The following is a 25,433-nucleotide window of genomic DNA, read 5'->3' as shown; positions in this document are numbered from 1 at the left end:
CATGGTTGGTAAACAGTTTCTTTTCTTCTTGTTAACCAGGTCGTGGTGGTGAGTTTGTTTTCATTTCGTTTTACTTTTAATATTTTTGTGATGTGTATAATGTTTTCATAAGTGAAAATTCAATAAAAAGAACAATGAAAGAAAATAAGGCAAGTCACATGATGCTGTAGTGTGTCAGACACGTGGCCATTACATGGAAAGGCTCCATCTTGTCTCGCAGGGGGGTCTAAGTGTCCCAAAAATCGAGGGACAAATGTACCTCCGTTCCATTCAATGGGTTTTTGGATGACGTCATTCAGAAGGGCTAGAGGTCATTCAGAAGAGCTTGATGAGTAGACAAGCCTGTCAAGAGGCGGATGCCGCAACGATCGGCACCGATCAGTGTGCTATGCATTGTGGGAAGTCTGGCTGTCCAAGGTTGCGTCACCGTTTTTACTCCGTTGACTTGCCAAGTTTGTTTTCCACTTCTATACGCAAGGATGATGAGTTCCGCCCACCACTAGGACTTTGGAGGGTGTAAGGCCGTATTTCATTCGAGTCTGTCATGGACAGTGACCTGATCCGTGCACAACGCATTGTGGGAAGTTGGTGTGTCCAGAATGTCTCAGACGTCATCACCGCCAAAGAGAACCACGAGAACAGGGGGCGGGAGCCAGGCGCCGTGCAGTTGCTTATGAACTATCTGATGAACTGCCTGATCAGAATCGCAATCACAATCAGAATCAGAATCGAATTTATTGCCGTGGTCAGTGGGGATCCCACCAACTAGGAAAGTGCTTTGGAATAAAGTCAAAAAATATAAGAAAATAAAATAACAAAGACTGATCATGAATTCGACAGTCTGACGGCTGAGGGGAAGAAGCTGTTCCTTTGACGGAAGGTTCTGGTCTCGATCGACTGTAGCCTCCTGCCAGAGGGAAGAGGAACAAACAGTCCATGACCAGGTCCATGATGTGGTCTTTGTCACTGCCCTATTCCCTTCTTTGTCCCGATTCCCTTCCAGGGCTCGATTTCATGACGTCATTTCCTGCCCACATGCACACATGGTTGTTTCCTGCTTGACACCTCAATTAGCATAATTGGACATGTCACTGTACGAACGTTGTGCACTTCATCGAATTGTCGAGCACTTCACATGTTTCAAGGAGTTTCTCTTGACCAGCGTTAGATGCGTCATGCGCCACTTTGCATGCACCTTTATCTTGAAAGGTATGAAAATTCTTGACAGGAAATAGCAATTGCCTTTCATGTTCCTTCACCTTCACCTTCACCTTCTTCTGCCGCTTATCCAGAGTTGGGTCGCGGAGGTGGCATTTGGAGCAAGGAGCCCAAACTTCCTGATCCGCACAAACATCCTCCAGCTCTTCCCGGGGATCCCGAGGCGTTCCCAGGCCAGACCGGAGACATAATCTCTCCAGCGAGTCCTGGGTCTTCCCTGGGTCTCCTCCCGGTAGGACATGCCCGGAACACCTCCCCAGGGAGGCGTCCAGGGGGCATCCAGATCAGATGCCCAAGCCACCTCAGCTGGTTCCTCTCGATGTGGAGGAGCAGCGGCTCCACACCGAGCTCCTCCCAGATGACCGAACTCCTCACCCTATCTCTAAGGGTGCGCCCAGCCACCCTGTAGAGGAAACTCATCTCAGCTGCTTGTATCCGCGAGCTCATCCTTTCGGTCATTACACAAAGCTCGTGACCATAGGTGAGGGTGGGAACGTAGATCGATCGGTAAATCGAGAGCTTCGTCTTGTGACTCAGCTTCCTCTTCACCACGACGGTCCGATACAGCGACCGCATCACTGCTGTCACTGCACCAACCCGTCAATCTCACGCTCCCCTTTTCCCTTACACAAGAACAAGACCCGGAGATACTTAAACTTCACCACTTGGGGCAAGAACTCTCCACCGACCCGGAGAGAGCAAACCACCTTATTCCGGTTGAGAACCATGGCCTCAGACTTGGAGGTGCTGATCTTCATCCCGGCCTCTTCACACTCGGCTGCAAACCGTCCCAGTGCATGCTGAAGGTCCCGGTCCGATGAGGCCAGCAGAACAGCATTGTCCGCAAATAGCAGAGATGAAATTTTGTGGTTCCCGAACCAGAACCCCTCCGACCCCTGGCTGTGCCTAGAAATTCTGTCCATAAAAGTAATGAACAGAACCAGTGACAAAGGGCAGATCCGGCGGAAGCCAACATGAACCGGGAACAAGTCTGATTTACTGCCGGCAATGCGAACCATGCCCCTGCTCTGGTCATACAGGGACCAGACAGCCCCTAGCAGAGGGACCCGTACCCGATATTCTCAGAGCAGCCCCCAGAGGACACCATGAGGGACACGGTCCCTCTCCAAATCCCCAAAGCACGTGAACTCCCATGAACCCTCGGGCACCCGAAGGAGGGTATAGAGTTGGTCCAGTGTTCCACGACCGGGCCGAAAACCACACTGTTCCTCCTGAATCCGAGGTTCGACTATTGGTCGAAGTCTCCTCTCTAGTACCCTGGACTAGACCTTTCCAGGGAGGCTGAGGAGTGTGATCCCCCTGTAGTTGGAACACACCGTCCGGTCCCCCTTCTTAAACAGGGGGACCACCACCCCGGTCTGCCAATCCAGAGGCACCGTCCCTGACTGCCACGGAATGCTGCAGAGATGTGTACATGCGCATCAGGCACGACAGCCCTACAACATCCAGGGATTTCAGATACTCAGGACGGATCTCATCCACCCCCGGGTCCTTACCACAGAGGAGCTTACAAACAACCTCAGTGACTTCGGCCCAGGTGATGAGAGAGCCATCCGAGTCCTCAGCCCCTTCCTCAATGGAAGACGTAATGGCGGGATTGAAGAGACCCTCAAAGTATTCTTTCCACTGCCCGACAACATTACCAGTCCAGGTCAGCAGTCTCCCCCTCCACTGTAAACAGTGCTGGTGAAGCACTGCTTCCCCCTTCTGAGGCGATGTTTGCCAGAATTTCTTCAAGGCCGACCAATAGTCCTCCATGGCCTCTCCGAACTCCTCCCAGACCTGAGTTTTTGCCTCCACAACTGCATGGGAAGCGGCACGCTTGGCCTGCCGGTACACGTCAGCTGCCTCTGGAGTCCCACAGGCCAACAAGACCCGATAGGACCCCTTCTTCAGCCTGACGGCATCCCTTACTTTCGGTGTCCATCACCGGGTTCGGGAATTGCCGCCACGACAGGCACCGGAGACTTTGGGACCGCAACTACGCACAGCCGCACTGACAATGGAGGAGGAGAACATGGACCACTCAGACTCCATGTCGCCTACCTCCGTCGGGATCTGGGAGAAACTCTCCCGGAGGTGGAAGTTAAAGACGCCACTGACAGCGGCTTCCGCTAGGCATTCCCAGCAGACCCTCACAATACGTTTGGTCATGCCCGGTCTGACCGGCTTCCTCCCCTGCCAGTGGATCAAACTTACCACTAGGTGGTGATCAGTTGACAGCTCTGCCCCTCTCTTCACTCGAGTGTCCGAGACACGCGGCCGAAGGAGTGCCCGACTATATCTAGCCGGTACCTCTCAACCTCCCACACAAGCTCAGGCTGGCTCCAGGGTGGGGCCCTGTTTTGTTTGTTTTCATAAGGGCTTCTGAACTGCTCTTAGTCTGACCCGTCACCTAGAACCTGTTTGCCATGGGAAACCCTACCAAGGGCATAACGCCCCCGACAACATAGGTCCTAGGATCATTCGAGGTACACAAACTCCCCCACCACGATAAGGTTGCAGTTCCAGGGGGAACCTTTCATGTCCTATACCATAAATTGCTAAAATAAATTGAGGTATATTATTCTTATATTAATTATGTATTCACTATTAGAGAGAATGGGCAGCCTATAAAATGTCAAAATGGAATTTATGACCAACAAGTGCATTGGTTCATGAGGTGTCATTTAAGACCTTAAGAAGGAATACACCCCCTCTTTGATATCGACAGGAAATGAAATAATAATCCCCTCCCCCTTCTTTTATATTGAGAGGAGATTAAATAATAAACACCCTCTTCTTTTATAAAAAGAAAAATAATGGAGGGGTGGGGTTTCCCTGTATCTATAATCTTTGCAGGATGAGTGGTTTCTAGAACTTCACGGATGACAAGGGAGATGGGGTACATGTTTAAGTATGAAACAGCCGAATTGTACCTTGATCAGCTGAATGTTGACGAAACCTTGACCACCTCAATGGAGATGGCTTTGTTATCGTCGACCGACTGGGGTGTACTGAGAGAGGTCAAGCTGGAACGCAGCTATAAAGAGGATTCTTTCCAGAGCGATACCCGGCAGTCGTACGCAGAACAAGTACAACCGAGACAGCTATGAGAACAAAAGGTATTCCGAGACGTATTGCCACAGTCTTCCTGGTGCTGGGTACGGAATGACTCCTCGACGACCACTTTACTTCCTGCTTAGGAACACATTACGCATGATGATCATCAGTATGATGGTCCTCACAATGACACGGTCCAAGCTCACCCTTCATTGTCCATCAAAGGCGGTATTGGAGGGAGATCTGCTACGGATGCCAAAAAGAACGTCCCAGTCAAGTACAACAAAGCTGTCTTGAAGAGATGAAAGATCATTTCTACAGCCTTAACTTCCACCCGTTGATGAAGACACTCTGTAACAAGAACTTTCTGCCTGCTGTACAACACTACTTAACCCTGAACAACATACAACCGGAGAAAATGAAGATCAAGGCAACGGCTGAGACAGTCTTGCTTGAAATGAGGTCTCCAAAATCAAGCGCCTGGAATGAATACATCAAACTGGAGCTGGATGATCTTCTAGTTGAACGTCGAGAATCAGCTAGTAGAACCTGGAATAAAACTTGTGTAGAACTTGTTTAACCTAGAGTGTGTTTAAACTCCTGACATGATCTGCTTCATAAAAAACAAAACAAAACATGAAGTAGCATATTCGTATCTCAGCTAGTTCATTTCTCATTTAACATGTAGTTGGAACACATCATTCATCATTTATTTACAACCCTCGTCACCCTGGAAGATATGAGGGTGTGGGTCACCTTCGTCACGGAGTGGAAGGGGAGACAGGAAAACCAGTCAGTTCCAAATCTATTAAAGATTTCCAATCAAAACAGGACGTTTGCACCTTGCATTAACCAGGTAGAGCAAGGGTGTCAAACTGACCCGCAAAAGGGCCGTGGTGGGTGTGGGTTTTTGTTCCAGCCCTGAGAGCGCAAACAGGTGAGTAGGTGCCCTCTTGCTTGGTTGGAACAAAAGCCTGCACGCACTGCGGCCCTTTGAGTACCGGTTTGACACCTGTGAGGTAGAGTAAACTTTCCAAGAAACAGAGTTCACAGGCCTCTTCAACAATTTCAGGCAGACCTATGCGACATGGAGGCAAAACTACAGACGGATGATGGGAAATTGTCATGCACTTTATTGTCTGTTCCTTTTTGTATTTTTCTCTTGTGCTTTTATTTTGTTACCCCCGGGTTGCCTTTGTTTTATGTTCCTGCTTTGTCTCCAGCTTCACTGGCAACACAGCTGGCATTAATCTCCTCATCAGTCTCATCCTGGATATCAACCAGTCAACGTCAGTCCTGTTTGCCAGATTGTTGCTTCTCGCTTCGTCAAAGTAAAAACTCTTCCAAGACTCCTGTGTGTTCGCTTTACTCCCTGACGTTTTCCAGATTTTTCGTCCGTGCTGAATTCCTATTTTGTCGCTGCCTTTTGTTCTTCCTTGCACCTCCTGTGTTTACTTCCCTACTCTCAATTCAGTCCGCGTGTGAGCTGTTTATCTAAGCCTCACTTTTTAGTCATAGATCTGTTAGTTTACCCCTCATGAGTGTGATTAGCCGCCGTCACCATAAATTATAATCTTATAATTTAACGTCATCTCCCGTGCCTTCTGCTGACCAACATTTTCTGCACTTGGGTCCATCATCCAGAATTATGACAGGAAATAATTTTAAGAGTTTTCAGGCATTGGTGGAAAGAACAGCGAGTGACGTGGAAAGCTCTTAAAAATCGGATGTGGAGGTATATGTGGAGGTATTTTACAGCTAAAAACACTACGCTACATCAAGGTTTTGCTGGATCAAGTAAAGGGGTATCATCACAGATATCACAGTAGTATAAAAATGAATCAGATGGAAGTAGCTAAAAAAATACTCCGCAAGTGTTTGACAATCTTTACATTAGACCTCAGAAAGGTAGACAAAAGCCAAAATTTAAGTAAGGTGATCATGTCAGGATATCATAACTGCTAGGAGTATTTGACAAATTATATGAACAGAGTTTTGCAGACGTTAAAGGAGTCGTTAAAGGAGAGAAGAAAGTCTTTGTTCAGTGGAAGAACTGGCCTGAAAAACTGAACATTTGGGTAAGGCTTCAGACATAAAAAATATATAAGACTAGCATCACATCATCATGTACGGCTCAAAGAACGCTGTTTTCTGTGTGAGTTTACCATCAAATGCATGTGCAAAAGTTTTTAAAGACAACTCGATCTGTACTCTTCGTGTTGATTTTGCACAGCAAATCGATTTAGAAGGAATATGGGAGGTTGCTTTAACGAAGATTACATGTCCTCACGTGTGGCATAATATACGCGAGGATGCTGCATCCTTTTCTTGGAAAACAAATTCCAGAGGACCTGACATTCTGACACTTACACTGCAGCCCAGAGAGGATCAGATTCAAACGCTAACATGACGTGATGTCATAAAGATGAACTTCAGACTTAGGGGCCCGTGTCCTGACGTCAGCGCCTCTGATCAGGAATAAGATGAATCACAAGGAGTTTATCGACATTTTAAAACTGCTGGAGCAGTTATTTCCAAACTGAGGCTCAAGGGAGGATATTACGGCTCTGTTCTTTAAATTACAACCGAGTTGGAGCAAACCGTTAAGAAAAACAATAGCACTTTGTTTGACGGTACACGGACAAAATAACTGATCTCCAAGGAGATGGTCGGAGCCTAGTGCTCTTGAACTCAGATCTGGCTTACCTGCGAGGTGTAGAGCCAGGTAATCAGATACATCTTTGCGAGTTCAGAGCGCCCCATCCGGTTGATTTAAAAGCAGATTTCACCATGTCAACTGTTACAGCAACGTCGTAAAACCGCAACGAGTAGGGGATGCATATGCACCGCTTTTAAGAGCGGTGGAAATCAAAGTTACTAGGTAGTTACTAGGATATAATCACACAACATTTTAACCCTGCATACTATTTTCCAGTTGCCAAAAACCACATTGAAAATATTCAGCTACAAATTAAATCAGATCTGAACAAACCGGTCAATTTCACCTTTGAAAGATGGTGCTGACTCTCCACTTTAGACCACTGACTTGAGAGAAGATTATATAATCTTTGTATCAACGTCTGGAATTCATCATTCATCATTGAACACTAGAGAGATAACCCACCTCTGCAGACCGAGTCATAAACAAGCATGATGTTTCATGTAGGCTTGTGAGTCGACCCGCAGATTTGTACAATAATATGAAAAACAGGTGAGAGGAGATCTGCCGGGTTTCTACGGTGCTCCGGTGACGTACAGCCATCGGTTCCCTCTTCTCAAAAATATTTTGTTTCGTATCACCGCTGTTCATAAGAGGTATTGTCATAGCGAAACCCCATCTCAAATCAGCGATGGGTAACATAGCCTCGGATATGTTGTCTTATCACAAAGGACAAAGAGACGCCCTCCTGGATGAAGTAACACATGGCTCAAATAAACGTAGAAACAAAAAAAGAAATAAGCAGACGAGCCAAGAGGAAGTTCAGAGGGAGCTCTGATACATTTTAAAACCTAACAGTAACATGGCTCTCCTACACCAGAAATCTGCTGAATGCACATTGGAAGAACTTGATTTATTCACTCTGCCAATGACACAACTTTCGATCGAGGACAAATATTGCACTGAAATCGCACCAGTAGCCGCTATTAGCAAGGAGCCATTAGATTTTTATTATATTTCACTTTCTGAATTCAGATTCCGAAAGTGGCCACATCACACTGGTGTATTGGGGTTCAACTCATGAATGCCTCTGAAAGAGTGCAGAACAATGTTCAGATCTCTCCATGCAGACGGGAGGGTTCCTGAGACTCAGAGTCAGTCTTGACAAATGAAAGAGAAGGTCAAAGTTCATCACCACTGCTGCTCAGTGAGAGACTTCGGAGCTCCTGATGACATCTCCTCTCTGATAGTGACAGACTTTCTGTCCAGGAGGCAGACTCCAGGACAGTCACTGTCATATAAAAACAGAAGAAGACAGGTGTGGTGATGATGGTGGAAGAACACTGAGATCTTCAGAGTCCAGTGAGAAGGTGATTATCTTCCAAAATAATGTGACTCTGGAGTCAAAGACTGAAGAGAGTGAATGACTCCATATTTGATGATGAGGAAAGTCAACACTGCTGCCTTTAGATCCTCACTGGCTTCTGCTGGACACCATGTTGGTGAGCAGTGTTAGGGCCAGTGACCTGGAGTTGATGATGTGATGTCACTAACATCACAGCTGCACCACTAGAAGCTGACAGAGTCTAGCAGTTCTCATGGATCAATCAAACACTCACTTCTCACACTTTCTTCAGGTCAAATCTATAACCACAGTGGCCCACAGTGTTCCAGCCTGGAGGAAGAAGGAGAGAGAAGGATGAGAGCAGATCCATGTGACTTCTGATGTTTCAGGACTATTATCTCCTGAGTGGACGGCTCAAAGATGGATCACTAAACAGCTGCTCAGTCTGTACTGTCTCCTTGGTGCTTCCACTGGTGTCCAGTAGGAGAACATGTCATGCGCTGCTGCTCTGTCCATACCTGAGAGTCTCCAGCCCCCAGTCTGGACTCTCCAGTCCAGCAGACAGCAGCTCCAATCCTGGTCCTCCTGGATGGTTGCGGCTCAAGTCCAGCTCTCTCAGATGGGAGGGGTTAGAGGTCAGAGCAGAGGCCAGAGAAGCACAGCCTCTCTCTGAGATGTTACTCTCTCTCAGACTGTAATGAAGCAGAAAATGTGTTCTTTAAAACCACAAAAGCAGAATAAACGTCCAGTTGTGGAGAAGAACTGAAGAGAGGAGATGTGTTTTTCTGACCTTAGAGTCTCCAGGTGACAGTGTGGACTCTTCAGTCCAGCAGACAGCAGCTCCACTCCTGGATCCTTCAGAATGTTCTCACTCAGGTCCAGTAGTGTCAGACTAGAGGACGGAGAGCTGAGGACTGAAGACAGAAGGGAACCACTTCTCTCTGACAGTCCACAGAGTCTCAGGCTGTGAAAGATATGAGTGTCATTAACAAGTGAGACCTTTTCAATCCTCTATTTTGACAAGACTTTCAAGACTTGATGTGATGACCCATTGAACTCTTTCCATTCAGAAGATCATCATCACATTACTGTTGGAATATTTGAAGCACTTTGTATCAACCAGGATCAACTTGATCAAACATGTCTGATACACTGGGACTGTTGTGAGGCCACAGTGTTTTTGGCTCTCATTATCGGTCAAATGAGCAACAAGAGAAAAGAAACATGGATATGATGACAAAAAATTTCAAGGTCAAACTAAGTGGACACAACAGAGAAAGGGACTCAGATGAACAAGTGTGTGAATCTGCTCCAATATTTTGAACATGAGCTGCAGAGGTGATTATTATATTGGAGTTGATGAACATTGTCCCAAATATCACCAAAATCAAGCCATAATCCCCTGGATGAATGTGTGAAGCAGAAGTTGAGACTTGAGAGAAACAAAGTCAAACTGTAGTAAAGTAGTTAACACCTGGACAAGAAGAGAAAATCAAGAGACAAACATCAATCAATATGATGGACAACAAATAGCCACTAAACAGTTCATGTTGTTTCAAAAAGACTTCAGAAAAGTGGATCATTTCTTTTGAAAAATAAGAAAATGATAAGAAAAAGAGGAAGTGAATTTCTGAGCCAAAAATGAAGTGAAATGAAGTGTCTCTAAATGTGTTTCCAGGTCAATAAATATTGATCAACATGTTCGGACCTGAGAATCTGCAGGTGACAGTGTGGACTCTTCAGTCCAGCAGACAGCAGCTCCACTCCTGGATCCTTCAGGTTGACGTTCTCACTCAGATCTAGTTGTGTCAGACTAGAGGACGGAGAGCTGAGGACTGAGGACAGGAGGGAACCACTTCTCACTGACAGTCCACAGTGTCTCAGGCTGTGAAAGAGACGAGTGCCATCAACAAGTGAGACTTTTTCTCTCCTCTATTTTGACAAGACTTTAAATACTTGATGTGATGACCCACTGAACTCATCACATCATCACATTATTGGTGGAATGTTTGAAGCACTTTGACACTGTGAGCACAATTATGAGGCAAGTTATATTTTTGAGGATTCATTTGCTCCTTGTACAACTCCAGTGTCAAATCCAAAACGTGAAGAAACCCTCAAACATAAATATGTAAGTAGTGAGTAGTGTGCAGGATTATTATGCAACTAAATGAAGATTTTCCCATCTCTCTGGTTTAGTTTCACATGTTAAAGTAAGAATAATAAACAACTGTATCTGTTGCTGATCCAACCACAGACCCGTCCATCTGGTCCATCAAGAGGGACTCTCATCAGTCCACAAAACCTTTGAAAAATCTGTCTTCAGATATTTCTTTGCCCATTCTTGACCTTTCAACTTGTGTGTCTTGGTCAGAGGTGGTTGGGTTTCAGCCTTTCTTACCTTGGGCATGTCTCTTAGAACTGAACTCCTCGTACTTGTTGACACTCCAGGTTGCAGTTGTGGAACATGGCAGCACTGGAGAATAATGGCTTACTGGTAACTTCAGGTTTGATTCTTCTCAAATCTTTGCTTCTATTTGCAACAGAAGGTTTGATAGTTCTGTGATGCGCCCCAATATCTTAGAGATTTCAAGAGTGCTGCATCCCTCTGAAAGACGTTCAACAATGGTTGACTTTTCAGAGTCAGTGAAGTCTGTTCTTTGGCCCATTCTCCAGAGGAGAAGAATCTGCCTTATCGTTCTGCACAACTTGATATAGGGTGTTGATGGTCTGAGGCGACACCCTCCGTCGCTGCACAAATACACATAACCTGATATGCATCATGGATAAAATTATGACATGGTCAAAAGAATCACTTGCCTCATATTAGTGCTCACAGTGTGTCTCCATCAGGATCAACTTGATCAAACACCAAGACAACAACACAGTCACATCAACACATCAACGAGTGACTCAAGTGTTGTTCAAGAGGAGACGTCATATTCACCTCCCACTCGAATACAGTGCAGCAGATGTTTCTTCAGAAGAGCAGACTTTCATTGCAACTACTCAGTCATTGATTCATGCTGTTTGGAACATGAGCAAGTGAATGTGTTCACGCAATGTTGATCTGATTTGGATCCTCAAGATGAAGTGGAACAGGACGTTTTTCAATATTCAGATTCAGAGATGAAAGTAGATCAAGATGACACTTCGGCAGATGAAGGTCATGGTTGTCTACTTCCTCTGCAAAAGTTTAGTCTCCAGTCTTCAACTCAAACGTCATATCTATTCTTTCCTGCAGTTCAAAACAAAGAGGGAATAGTTTCACTCATCAACAAACTCTGAGCTGATGGAAAGGTCCATCTGGAGAAAGAGAAGGTTGGAAAATTTCTTGGATCCGCTTTAGAATCTCAAACACATGATTACAGCAGGAAGCTGCTGAAGACTGATGCCACTGAGAAACAGCTCCTTCATTGAAGAGCAAACTGATGAGAAAACTGTGACTCTCGGAAGTTTCAGTCTCCACCTCTGACGTTCACATTTCAGCTCTGTAGCTGGACAGATGATGTGTTCTGACCTGAGAATCTCCAAGTGACAGTGTGGACTCTTCAGTCCAGCAGACAGCAGCTCCACTCCTGGATCCTTAAGGTTGATGTTGCAGCTTAGGTCCAGTTGTGTCAGAGTAGAGGACGGAGAGCTGAGGACTGAGGACAGAAGGGAACCACTTCTCTCTGACAGTCCACACCTGCTCAGTCTGAATAAAATGAAGAAGGAAATCAAATGTTCATGTTCATTCACATTAGGGCTGTAACCATATCAGATTTGTGCTTGACGATTATCGTGGGCAAAACACGTCACGCTGACGATATTGACAAAATGTAAATAAATATGCTGCAGTCATCGAAATTCATCTTGAACTTGATGTTGTGTTTCCTCTCCAGTTCCCAAAGGAAAGAAAAGCCTCTCCACTCCAATGCTGTCATCACTGAGGTTTAAAAATGAAGACCCGATTGGAACAGTTCCTTTCACTGCTCATACAACTCACTCTCTCTGCTGTCCAATGTTCTGGAGTTTTAGACCAACGCTGGTCTGTGACTCCTGATCCAAACGCTCTCCATCAATGGCTTCCCTGACTGTCTGACACAAGTTGTGGGAGGATGAAGAAACGTGCCGGTAGGTGGTATTTTAGCACTGCCTCGCTGTCATTCTAAAGCACCTTCACTCCCTGCTCTGTGCTGATGACCACGAGTCTTCAGAAGCTGAGCATGGATGAGGAAATCACTTTGATGAGAGGATCAAGGCTCACGACAGCAGGCACCGTGCTTGTTGTCATCCATCAGGATTCCTGTCTAGTTGACATGCGCAAACTCAGAGCAGGAACTATGGCGGAACCAGTTCCTGCGGCTACGCGACGCCAGGAGTCAGCGCTTCACTTTCCTGTTCAGGATGTTGGCTTCAGTCGGAGATGGTGCCGTTTACACGACATTGAACAATCATTTTTTAATATTGCGATGATCATCAATAGCATAACGCAACAGCCCTAGTTCACATCATCAGAGGTGTTTCAGGTTTCAGTGTTTGATCCACTTACAGAACTTTCTTTGAAGCTTGGACCATCGGCAGGAGCCTCTCAAGAGCCTCCTCTGAAAGAGGGTAATTATTCGGGGACATACGTCTCCCTCTCTCCGGAGCAAAGTACTTCTTCAGGTCAAACACGTCCAGATCTTCCACTGAGGAAAGTAAGATGAAGGTCACAGTGGACCATTGAGCTGGAGACAATTGATCTGTGGAGAGAGCTCCTGATCTCAGCTGCTGTTGGAGCTGCTCCACTAGAGAAGTGTCCTTCACTTCACTCAGACAGTGGAACAGATTGATGAGTCTCTCTGGAGACACTTTCTCCCTTATCTTCTCCTTGATGAGCTCTGCTGTGTCCTGCTGAGTCCAGGAGATACTTCCTGTCTGTGTCAACAAACCTGGAAGGAACCTCTGGCTGGTCTGCAGAGAAAGACCCAGAAGGAAGCGCAGGAACAAGTCCAGATGTCCATTTGAGCTTTCTAAAGCAACACTTGTTGCTGTCTGGTAGAACTGTTTGATGTGATGCTTGTTTCCTATTGTCTGCTGTGGATGGAGCAGGTTGACTCCAGAGTTAAAGAACTTCAGGTGGACATGAAGAGCAGCCAGAAACTCCTGAAGACTCAGGTGGATGAAGCAGAAGACCTTCTCCTGGTACAGTCCTCTCTCCTCTCTGAAGATCTGTGTGAAGACTCCTGAGTAAAGTGAAGCAGCTGTGATGTCGATGCCACACTCTGTCAGGTCTGATTCATAGAAGATCAAGTTTCCTCTCTGCAGCTGCTCAAAAGCCAATTTTCCCAGAGACTCCATCATCTCCCAACTCTCAGGATCCCAAACTGTGTCTGTCCCAGCTCCTCCATGGTACTTGAGCTTCTTGACCTTGGCCTGAACCACCAGGAAGTGGATGTACATCTCAGTCAGGGTCTTGGGCAGCTGTCCGGTCTCTCTGCTCTTCAACATGTTTTCCAGAACTGTGGCAGTGATCCAGCAGAAGATGGGGATGTGACACATGATGTGGAGGCTTCGTGAGCTCCTGATGTGAGAGATGATGGTGGTCTGCTCCTCATCTCTGAATCTCTTCCTGAAGTACTCCTCCTTCTGGAGGTCAGTGAACCCTCTGACCTCTGTCACCATGTCCACATACTCAGGAGGGATTTGATTGGCTGCTGCAGGTCGTGTGGTCATCCAGAGGTGAGCTGAGGGAAGCAGCTTCCCTCTGATGAGGTTGGTCAGCAGGACGTCTACTGAGGTGGACTCTGTAGCTTCTGTCAGGACCCGACTGTTGAAGTCCAGAGGGAGTCGACACTCATCCAGACCATCCAAGATGAACAGAACCTGGACTCCTTCAAAGGTGCTGAGTCCTGAGTCTTTGGTTTCAGGAAAGAAGAGATGAACAAGTTCCACCAAACTCAACTTCTTCTCTTTCAGCAGGTTCATCTCTCTGAAGGTGAAAGGAAACACCAGCTGGAAGTTGTGGTGGGCTTTGTCTTCAGCCCAGTCCAGAGTCAGCTTCTGTGTCAGGAGGGTCTTCCCAATGCCAGCCACGCCCTTCGTCAGCAGGCTCCTGACTGGTCGGTCTGTGTCAGGTGAGGCTTTAAAGAGGTCTTCTTGTCTGATGGTAGTTCCTGGTCTGGTCTGCTTCCTGGTTGCTGCTTCAATCTGTCGGACCTCGTGCTCCTGGTTGACCTGGTCTGTACCTCCCTCAGTGATGTAGAGCTCTGTGTAAATCTGATTCAGAGGGGCAGAGCTCCCTGCTATAGCGACCCCCTCAGACACATTGTGGAACTTCTTCTGCAGGCTCCTCTTCAGTCGCCCTGAATAAACTCCAGCACCACTTCCTGAATGAAGAGAGAAGTCACGTGAACAGAAGATTCTAGATGGTAAGCTTGTAGATATTCAGCAGGTTGAAGGTTCAAATCCTCTTACTGCTCCACAGATCATCAGCAAACTTCTGCACATTCGTGCTCCTCCGGATGTTTATGTTGGTCTCCTCCAGCAGCTGAAACACAAACATGTGACCTAATCATGTGCTGACCTCCAGAGGTCCCCAGAATCCTGCTCTCAAATCTCTTGAAGGGAGGCAGGTCTTTGTCCAGGTCTAACCTGGACCTGTTGGAACTGTGTCATCGACAGGTCACAAAAGAGGTCCCAGTCTCAGCAGACTCCAGGTCACATGATGTCATGAAAATCAACATCTCCAGGATCAGTCAGAGCACAAGAAGTGCTACAATCCAGACTCTTCTCCAAACAGGTTTAGTTGTCCGGGACTCAGAGCTTCCATGAAGCAGCAGGAGCAGCTGACTGGTGAGTTAGCAGCTGTTGGAGTTAGCAGGAGGAGCTAACACTTGAACGTACCTGAAGTGTGGAGTCCAGATCTGCCTGATGCTGCTGGACACACTGGAGACTGAAAACATTTGTGAGCTGCTGATCCCCTCTGTGAAGAACATGAAAGTGAGGCAGTGAAAAGGCTCTCAGTGTTCAGAGCCGGACTCCATGACTCTCATGTGCAGCTCACAGTTGATGGATCACATTAGATTCCAAACTCTTCACCCTCTTCAGGCATGTCAACATTCTTTTATTTGCACACTTTGCTGCTTGTTCTCGTCTTATTTGACTTTCCTCCTCAACCATCTGCATCAGCTTTTAGAACCAGTAAAAGCAACATCAGATGAACGAGACAAAGCAGGACCAACTCAGATTCACAGTGAAGGAGCCTCAGTGACCTTTGTACAGACCCAACAATACCATCAATAGAGTCATAGAGTGGACAGAAGAGCTCACCTCTCTCCTGAAGACTCAAGTCCACCTTTGAAATAAAGAGGAGGAGCCATAGACCAGTCACTCTTCAGAGACTGACAGCTGGGAGCAGGTCCAGGTCCGTGTCCTCGTCCATCAGCGTTTGATGTGAGTGGCTTTGATCTGAGCACACAGAAGTTGCAATGGGGAAATTATTTCAAGTGTTTGGAGCTCTGACTGGAGACTGATCTGACTGATCTTCTCACCTCTGAGCTCTGCTCTCGGTGCCATGGTCCTCACCCAGAATGGGACGAGCTTCCTCCTCGCTGCCCACACCTTCACACCAACACAACAGCAGCATCACTGGTGCTTCTTGTCAACAAGCAAACTTCAGTCATCAAGTTCAGAGCAGCAGCAGAATAAAGTCATGAGAGAAGAAAGAAGACACTGACAGAAGAGCCCCTCGCATGTGATGTCAACTTGGTGGTCAATATGGTGCAATCTGATGGTGGATGGAAGAACCTGCTGCCTTCTTCTCTGTGACCTCACTGACCTGAGTATCAGCTCAACTTCATGCTGAGCCTCGGATCATTCATGGCTTCACATCAAACATCTGATTTCTGTGGTGTTTGTTTAGGGCTGGAGTCTGAAGCCCTGACAGAGGAGCACACACTTGAACTCCTCAGGTGGGTGACAGTCATGACTGCTGCACTTCAAACACCTTCATGAATCAGATCCAAACTCCTCCCTCGGTAGTCATAGCAACATACTTGTGTAAAGACCTCACACTTTGTTCACATGGAGCTAAGTTGTGTTGTGGAACCTCTTGCTCTATGAAAGTGTCCTCACTAACAACCCAATCTTGAAGCAGCCCCAAACTCTCTTCAGTGTTCAGGGCCTCATGTGTTCACTCACTGAGACTGACTGAGAGCGGAACATGCTGCTGCTGCATCACATGATGTCTGACTAGCCATTATTGTCGCAATAAATGCACAACTTGACTTGCAAATGTGCAATTTTACTTTTACTGTGTTGTTGTGCGCCTCTCAAACCATACAGCTTCTTGCCACAAGGACACTTTTTACTGCTTCAGTCCAAAGATTCAAGATCAGAGGAAGTAATTCAGCAGTCAGGGTTGTCAGCAGTCCACAACCCAGTCAGGGTCGGAGGTCACCTGCTGCTCCCACACCTGTCCACAGTCCATGTTTATAACAGTCAGGAGAGTCATAAACCCTGATTGTGTTGATATGAGAGCAGCTTAAGCTCTTTAAGCTCCTTAAGCACTTTGTTCACTTGACTTCACTTCCTGTTGTTTTGTATGTTTTCTTCTTTCATTCAATTCAATCAGTCAACGCATTATCAGCTGAGTTTCCATCGACAGTGGAGAATTAGTCTCTTCTCATTCATCCGTTCACCTCAGGACCACACTACTGATTCATCCATTCACCTCAGGACCACACTACTGATTCATCCGTTCACCTCAGGACCACACTACTGATTCATCCGTTCATCTCAGGACCACACTACTGATTCATCCGTTCACCTCAGGACCACACTACTGGTTCATCCGTTCACCCTCTTGTGTGGCCAGTCTGAATGTCACTGACCTGTGTGCAGCTCTCCTGTGGTCTGAAGACGTATGTCCATGTTTGCAAGTGAATCTTCCAGCTGAGCTCAGCTGCTTCTAATCCTGCTCACCGAAACACACTCAACAGAGGAACACGCCCAGTGAGGGAAGACGGGCGTCCTGTAAAAGATTAACAGAGATGTGTGTCTTTTCAAAAGTCCAGTTCCAGCCATGTTGTGTGTCTGTGTGTGACTTTAGACTCCTCACCTGCTGAAATGATCCAGACCACCAGGATGAACCCAAACCCACCTCAAGGTTCATGACGTCTCAGTTTCACACCTTTGGTCAAAAGTCCACTTCAAACAGAGGAAAGAACAGTCTTGTTCAGAGTTCACCTGCCGCACCTGTCCAAAGCTCAACTTCATCACACTCCATTCTAAATCCAGATGCTTTGATCAAAACAACTGTTTTTGCTGTCGTTTTGGGCAAAACAGCCAAAGTAATAAGTATTTTCCACCATTATTGAAACATACCATCAACTACAAAAACAATTCGCAATTGCTGACAGCGTGTGGCAGAGAAAACTGTTGGAATGGAAAGTTTCCCTTTGCCAACTTCACAGTGTGGAGTGGTGTGGATGCAATGATAAGCCGAGCTCAGTCTCTGGAAACATACTGCGTAGACATTTGCACAAGGATATACAGATACATATGTGAATGTTTGACTTTCTACATCATGTAGTTAGATGAAAGTGAGGTCTAGTCCTTTTACTGAGACCTTGATCTGATCCACGACCACTTCCTGCTCCACTTCAACCCAGCCTCCTGCTGTTTAACAAGAGCTGCATCAGGGGTTCGGTGGAGCCTCCGCCGCAGAGGTCCACCCCTCAGTCTAGTCTGCAGTTAGTGGGCACAGTCATTGAAAGTGTCCTGCTCTGAGATTTCCTACCGATCCGCTTTGAGGTCGCTGGTTTATGCAGCAGAGTGAGACCTCCCTATCAGACCGCTTAGAGAGGGCTGTATATGTGTCTGAGTGGAACTCCCTACCGGTCCGCTTTGAGAGCGCTGGATAAGCAGAAGAGTGAGACCTCCTTCTCAGTCGGGACCACACACCGGAATTAACCCGTTATCTCCCGAGCGCAGATCCAGGCAAATAAGCTCCTGCATCCGGCGATCTAAAGGGTCGATCGCCGTACGGACACACGACGTGGCGGCGGGGAACTGGTACTTTTACCCACGGTGATGACACGTTGTAAAATGGCTGTAAAGGAGTGGACGCGCTGCCAGCGTATCGCTTCCTGTTTAACAACACCTTCTTTAATAACCCTCCGTCTGACCAGTGGTGTGCGTCAGTGACGTTGGATTAGCGTTAATGACGCTGATCCCACGTCCACCTCCAACCGCCACAACATGTGACTGTCGGTGTGTCGTGTGGTTTCTTACGGAATATTTTAATCCATGCTAACTATGTCGGGCAAAAAAAGAAAGTGGTCGGACGAATATGTAAAACATGGATTTACATGTATCACGGAACGTGACGGGAGTCAGCGTCCCATCTGCATGATTTGCAATGCCAAGTTGAGCAACTCTAGTCTCGCACCTGCAAAACTGAAGGAACACTTCTTGAAGCTGCATGGAGATGAGGAATACAAGAACACAACGCTTGCTGAATTCAAGGTGAAGAGAGCGAGATTCGACGAAAAAGCCACTCTGCCCGCTCTTGGATTTGTACCCATCAACAAACGAAGTTGCTTATCTGATTGTAAAGCAGGGCAAACCGCACACCATTGGCGAAACACTTGTAAAACTAGCTGCGTTAAAAATGGCGAATCTGATACTCGGAACAGCAGCAGAAGGTAAATTATCCCAAATTCCTCTTTCAAATGACACCATCAGCGACAGAATAGAGTGCATGAGTAAAGACGTCTTGGCTCAAGGGAGTCACGGATCTGATTTCAAGCCCGGCAAAATTCAGCCCTCAACTCGACGAGACCACCAACGTTTCCAATCTAAGCCAGCTTGCCGTTTTTGTGCGCTATGTGAAAGACGACATGATAAAAGAAGAGTTTTTATTTTGTAAGCCTCTTACAACAACAACTAAGGCAGTCGATGTGAAGAAGCTTGTGGATGACTTCTTCAGAGACAACAACCTTTCATGGGACGGACGGAGCTCCAGTGATGCTGGGAAGAAAGTCTGGTTTTGGTGCGCAAGTAAAAGCCGATGCACCGAACATCATTGTTATGCGTTGCATTCTGCACAGGCATGCGTTGGCAACAAAAACCTTGCCGCCCAAAATGGCAGAAGTATTAAAAATTGTAGTGGAATGTGTGAAGTCTCTCGATGGATACTTCCCTACAAGAGCATCATATCCAGCATAGGTGAGACAGCTGTTCACGTTTGCTATTGAGACAGCAGATGTCAATGATGAATACCTCGACGAAATCATTGAACTTCAGCAGAGCCAGGTTCAACAGCAACTCTTCAGAACGACAACGCTCTCAACGTTTTGATGTCAACAAATGGAAAAGTATCCAGTTATTGCTAAGAAAGCCCTGGATTTTTTTGTACCATTCGAGGATGCTGGACATAAAAAAAATCACATTTTATTTTTTACTAAAGAAGGGTTCGGTGAATGAGCATATGAAACTGGTGGGGTTCGGTGCCTCCAATAAGGTTAAGAACCACTGATCTAGAGGAAGATTCCGTCCAAATTCCCACGATCACAATCTAAACTGCTGTAGCTCTCCCTGAAGGAAACTTCACCTTTACTTTGTTCTACCATTGTATACGCGGGTGTTTTTTTGTTTTTTTTTTTGTTGGTTTTTGGTATTCCAATTTATTAGTATTAATTGTTCTTCTCTCTCTCCCTCTAGACATATATGCATATCAATTTGTTTTTTTTTCTTTCTTCCTTTTTGTAGGGTTTCTGTTTTCTCTTTTGTTCTCCTCGCTGCGCGTCCTCGAATGGACCTGATTATACACAAGTATATATATATGTATATATAAAGAAAAATAGACCAACAGTCTAGGATGCTGTGAGGAAGAGGAAAAACCCTGACCAACTCGTGAACCCAGTTTGGTGGGGGCACACACCCAATTTCCCCCTTCTCCAGGTTCCAGATGAACAAAGACAGACTTGTATGTGATTGTGTCTTAATGAGTATTTCTGAAAAAGGACTTTGTTTCCCATTTAACCCATAATTCCCACAGGATGTTCAAGCAAACCAGATGTCCTGAACATGAGATGTTCAACTTGACATGAATGGTCGATTGTTATATTGATCATTATAGAAGATCATGCGCTAGAATGGTCATGTTTGGTGTCGTTTGAATGCTTAAATTGAGATGGGAGAGTTTTGACAGATTGTGAGCAACTTTACAACTCAGGTAGTGTTTTATTGTCAAATAAAACTCTGGTACTGGTGGGATCAAAATCTCCTATCTGCAGACTGGAATTTACGACCTCGTCAGGGGAGGAGGAAGGCCAGGCTTGGAAATCCTTGTCCAATCAGCAACAGGTGATGGAACTCCTTCAACCAATCAAAACTGGGCAATGAGACTCCTCATGAGAGTTTAAAAGACCCAGTTTACAGAGGTTCTCTCTCTGTTGCCCTCTGTTGCTCTCTGTTGCCCTGACTGAAGAGGGTACGCCTCTTCTGCTCTTATCCCTTCTTATGCCGCTTCTTCTGGCTCCATTGCCTCCTACAAACAACTACAACCAACTTCCTCGACGGTTCCTGCTCAAGTTTCCTGCAAAGACTCCTGCTTCTCCTCCACCCATGAAGCCGTGCCAGTGCTCCACTCGCTGCACATCCAAGTGTGATAGTGACTGAGGAACTTCTTCATTCAAGTTGCACATCGCCCTCGTCCTCCAGCGGTCTGCCAAGCCAGAGCTTCTGGCAAACTCCAAGTATTGATTATGCAAGAATGGATGGCCATTAGTCAGGGTCAAGTGCTGTCATTTTATTGTTAAAAAAATTAACGCAATTAATTATAAGTATCGACGGTTCTTCATTTTGCCTCATTTAGAGGCGTATTATACTTCTATTATTCATTTTTGAATTGCTATATTGAGCTTAAGTGCCTATTTAAGCCAGTCTTTATTTTATTTTTTATTATTTATTTTATTTCAGAATTTTATTTATGTAACTGAATCGGTGTATTTGTTTTACATTTTTGAATAAGGCTACCCGCCTAACTGGTTTGCGGATGTGCTTGACCTTTACATTTGGATTTCATTTATGAAGCACAGTTCACCAATAAAAGATGGATTTCAAATCTTCTCTTCATACTGTATTCAGTTGATTAGTCATGCACGACAATTTTATAATATCCTACAACTCAAATTCTTTATAACAAAAATATAAATGCAACACTCTTGTTTTTGCTCTGATTTGTCATGAGATGGACTTAAAGATCTAAAATTCATTCCAGATACACAATATTACCATTTTGTGCTCAGTGAGCACCATCTCCTGTTTTGAGTCTGGTTCCTCCAAAGGAAGATGTGATGTTAGCTGTCATGCGACCGTGATGCCACGAACACAGCTGCTCCACTAGAAGCTGATAACCACAAATCTATAGCCACTGTGGTCCACGATTGTCCAGCCTGGAGGAAGAAGGAGAGAGAAGGAAGAAAGCAGATCCATGTGACTTCAGATGTTTCAGGACTATTATCTCCTGCTGCTAAGTGGACGGCTCTCTCATGACTGTGTTGATGATAACAAAGATGCATCTCTAAACAGCTGCTGAGTATGAACTGTCTCCTTGGTGCTTCCACTGGTGTCCAGCAGGATAACATGTCATGTGTTTGGATTCATGTGCTCAGTTCAGATGAAGAGTCTGAGCAGCGTCACACACTCACATCCTCACTGTCTGCTTCTGGATCACATGTTCAGTCTGAAGGTCTTTAGAGCTCAGTCAGTGAGTTCTGCTGCTCTGTCTATACCTGAGAGTCTCCAGCCTCCAGTCTGCACTCTCCAGTCCAGCAGACAGCAGCTCCGGTGCTGGTCCTTCTGGGTGATTGTAGTTGTAGTGAGAATTGTATTGTGTCCTAATGTGATTGCCGTAGTGGCTGGTGACATGTGTGTCAGTTTATAGACACCGGAGCGGGTTTTCCATTAGGCAGAAATCCACGTGTGCTACCTGTGAACTGTTGTGACTCAAATAAATCATAGAAACCAACACAGCACGTCTCTTCTCATGACATGGTGTCAGAAGTAAAGTCGACACGGGAATATTGAACAGATGATGGCGAAGTTTGGTCCTCCAGAGCCGTTTGATTTTTCCGTTCCGGCGGAGTGGCCGATTTGGAGACAACGTTTTTACCTCAAAATTGGACCGTGAGAGTGGGGAAGTCCAAGTTAATTCACTTCTTTATTCGATGGGAAGAGATGTGGAGCCAATATATGCCTCGTTCGTGTTTCCGGCTGCTTCAGAGGCAATGCCACATCCGGAATATGACTTTAAAACGGTGGTGGAGAAGTTCGACGAGCACTTCGTCCCAAGGCGGAACGTCATCCACGACCGCGCGTGTTTCCATCGAAGAACACAGAAGATGGAAGAGACAGTGGAAGCTTTCGTGCAGAGCCTGTATGAGCTCGCGCAACACTGTGAGTTTGGCAACGCTAAGGATGAGCATATCCGGGATCGGATTGTCATCGGAATACGGGACAAGGAGGTGTCACAAAAACTCCACCTAGAACCTGATTTAACGTTGGAACGAGCATTCAGCTTGCACGGCAGAACGAGCAAATTAAACAACAGAGTGCGGAGCATGTGGAGAGTGGATTGAATGAGGTGAGACACAAAAAGTTCAGCAGAGCGAGGCGGAGCTGCGACGTGACACAGCAGGCGCCGGCACAAGCACAAGGACAGAGGTTCGAGGAGAGTCGACGCTGCCCACGGTGCAATAGAGGCCATAGTAAAAGTGAGCAGTGTCCCGCTTATAATAAGAAGTGCGATAAGAAAGGACATTTTGCTGTGGTGTGTAGGAGTAGGATGATAAAAGAAGTCAGAACAGAGTCGGTAATGGATTCTGACGAAGAGACATTTTTCATTGGCGGACTTTTCCAAGGAGGCGTGGCAAATCAAAACCCCACAATCATAGAAGAGTCAGGGTCAGATACTGACTGGGACGTTGAGCTGCAAGTGAATGGCTGCATGGTCGATTTTAAAATAGATACAGGGGCAGACACTACAGTTATATCAGAGAGAGCATATAACCAGCTACAGCCCAAACCGGAACTAGTGCGGTCTAGGCAGTTGGTGTCCAGTCCAGGTGGAAAACCCACTTGTGTGGGGAAGTTCAGAGCTGAGACAAAGTATAAAGGAGGAAAATACACACATTGGATAACAGTGGCAAAGCAGATGAGATTGGTGGCGAGAGTTAACGAAATAAAAAAAATGTCTGATTGGAGATTTGTTTGGAGAAATGGGACTACTGAACTGTGAGCCAGTTAAGATAGAGCTGACCAGCGATGCTGTACCCTACAGTGTCAATACACCACGCAGGGTCCCCTTTCCGCTTCTCCCCAAAGTTGAAAAAGAATTGAAGCGCATGTTAGATTTGGGGATCATTGAGGAAGTGACTGAGCCCACCAACTGGTGCGCCCCAATGGTCCCAGCCCCAAAGCGCAACAAAGACGAAGTCAGGGTGTGTGTGGACCTGAAGCACCTGAACAAAGTCGTGAAGCGGGAGCGCTACATATTACCCACACTGGACGATATTACTACAAAACTAATTGGAGCCAAAGTGTTCTCGACTCTGGATGCCTCAAGTGGTTTCTGGCAGATTCCGTTGGATCCCAGCTGCTGGAAGTTAACCACATTTATCATGGGTAGGTTTTGTTTTAAACGTCTTCCATTTGGGATTACTTCTGCACCCGAAATATTTCAGAGACTAATGAGCACGTTGTTAAAGGACCTGGATGGTGTGGTTGTTGTGATGGATGATGTGCTAGTCTTTGGCTCAAGTGAGGAAGAGCATGACCGTCGCATGGATGCAGTGTTACAGAGAATTATGGCATCAGGACTCAAACTCAACAGAGCTAAGTGTCATTTTAAAAGGAGTGAGCTACAGTTCTTTGGACATGTCATAAGCGCGGACAGTGTCAAACCAGACAAAAGCAAAGTGGAGGCTATCACCAGGATGCCCAACCCCACAAATGTAGAACAGTTACGACAAGTGTTGGGATTGATAAATTATGTTGGAAAATTCCTTCCAGGACTGACCACAATGCTACATCCAATTACCAGTTTACTCAAGAAAGAGAGCGTCTGGATCTGGGGTGAGCCTCAACAGCAGGCATTCGATAAAGCAAAGGCAACGTTAGTCAGCGCGCCTGCACTTTGTTACTACAATGCAGCCCGGCCAACAGTGGTCAGTGCAGATGCGAGTAGCTATGGGCTGGGAGCTGCGCTGCTACAAGACCACGATGGAGAACTGCGTCCTGTTGCCTTCTGTTCCCGCACCCTCACAGACGCAGAGAAAATATATTCCCAAATTGAAAAGGAGTGCTTGGCTTCGGTGTGGGCATGTGAACGTTTCGCCAGATATATTTAGGGCATGGGGAGTGTGCAACTGCAAACCGATCACAAACCTTTGGTGCCACTGATTAACACTTATGATATCGACAAGACACCACTTAGATGTCAGATGCTATTGATGCGCCTCATGCGCTTTAACATTGTGGCTAAGCATGTTCCTGGGAAACAGCTGATCGTTGCAGACACATTGTCCAGACACCCACTGGAGGGAAACGACCAGTCAGACACAGAGAGTCATGTGGAAGCCTACATCAACAATGTTGTCAAACATAAGCCAATCAAGTCAAGTAAACTAGAAGAAGTACGGGAAGCTACAAGGGATGATGAGGAACTCCAACTGGTGATCTCACACATAAGAAAGGGGTGGCCACAGAGGATGCCTGAGTTTGCACCACTGCGTGCGTTCCATTCTGCCAGAGCTCACCTATCAGAACTGAGTGGCCTGGTACTTTATGATGATCGGATCGTTATTCCTAAAGCACTCAGAACAAATGTTCTAAAACAATTGCATGAGGGTCATCAGGGACTGACTAAGTGTAGGGAGAGAGCTAAGGCGACGGTCTGGTGGCCAGGTATTGGAGCTCAAATAACAAAACAAGTAACATCATGTGACTTTTGTCTCAAGCACAAGCCAAGGCAGAGACGCGAGCCACTGGTGACAACTCCCTTACCTGAGGGTCCATGGCAGAGAGTCGGAGCTGACTTATGTGAGCTGAATGGGAAAAACTACCTCATTGTGGTGGACTATTATTCAAGAGACATTGAAATAGCATCTCTCACCA

At 46.2% G+C, this 25,433-nt stretch overlaps 1 protein-coding gene across 1 annotated transcript; it reads right to left on the bottom strand.

Annotated features, from left to right (window-relative positions):
- Positions 1-8,838: 8,838 nt before the first annotated feature.
- Positions 8,839-17,183, bottom strand: si:ch211-233m11.1 (NLR family CARD domain-containing protein 3; the record flags this gene model as incomplete). The annotated part of the gene is made up of 8 exons (XM_053876030.1): positions 17,144-17,183; positions 15,803-15,872; positions 14,836-14,918; positions 12,820-14,638; positions 11,806-11,982; positions 9,994-10,170; positions 9,076-9,249; positions 8,839-8,977 (listed from the first exon to the last, which is right to left on the bottom strand). Coding segments are annotated over exons 1-8 (2,679 nt in total), but the record flags the coding sequence as incomplete, so codon positions are not given.
- Positions 17,184-25,433: the final 8,250 nt, after the last annotated feature.

The sequence above is a fragment of the Synchiropus splendidus genome, chromosome 9 (genome assembly GCF_027744825.2).
Source record: "Synchiropus splendidus isolate RoL2022-P1 chromosome 9, RoL_Sspl_1.0, whole genome shotgun sequence".
In the NCBI taxonomy this organism is placed as follows: domain Eukaryota; kingdom Metazoa; phylum Chordata; class Actinopteri; order Syngnathiformes; family Callionymidae; genus Synchiropus; species Synchiropus splendidus.
This window is presented reverse-complemented; position numbering and strand designations above follow the sequence as displayed.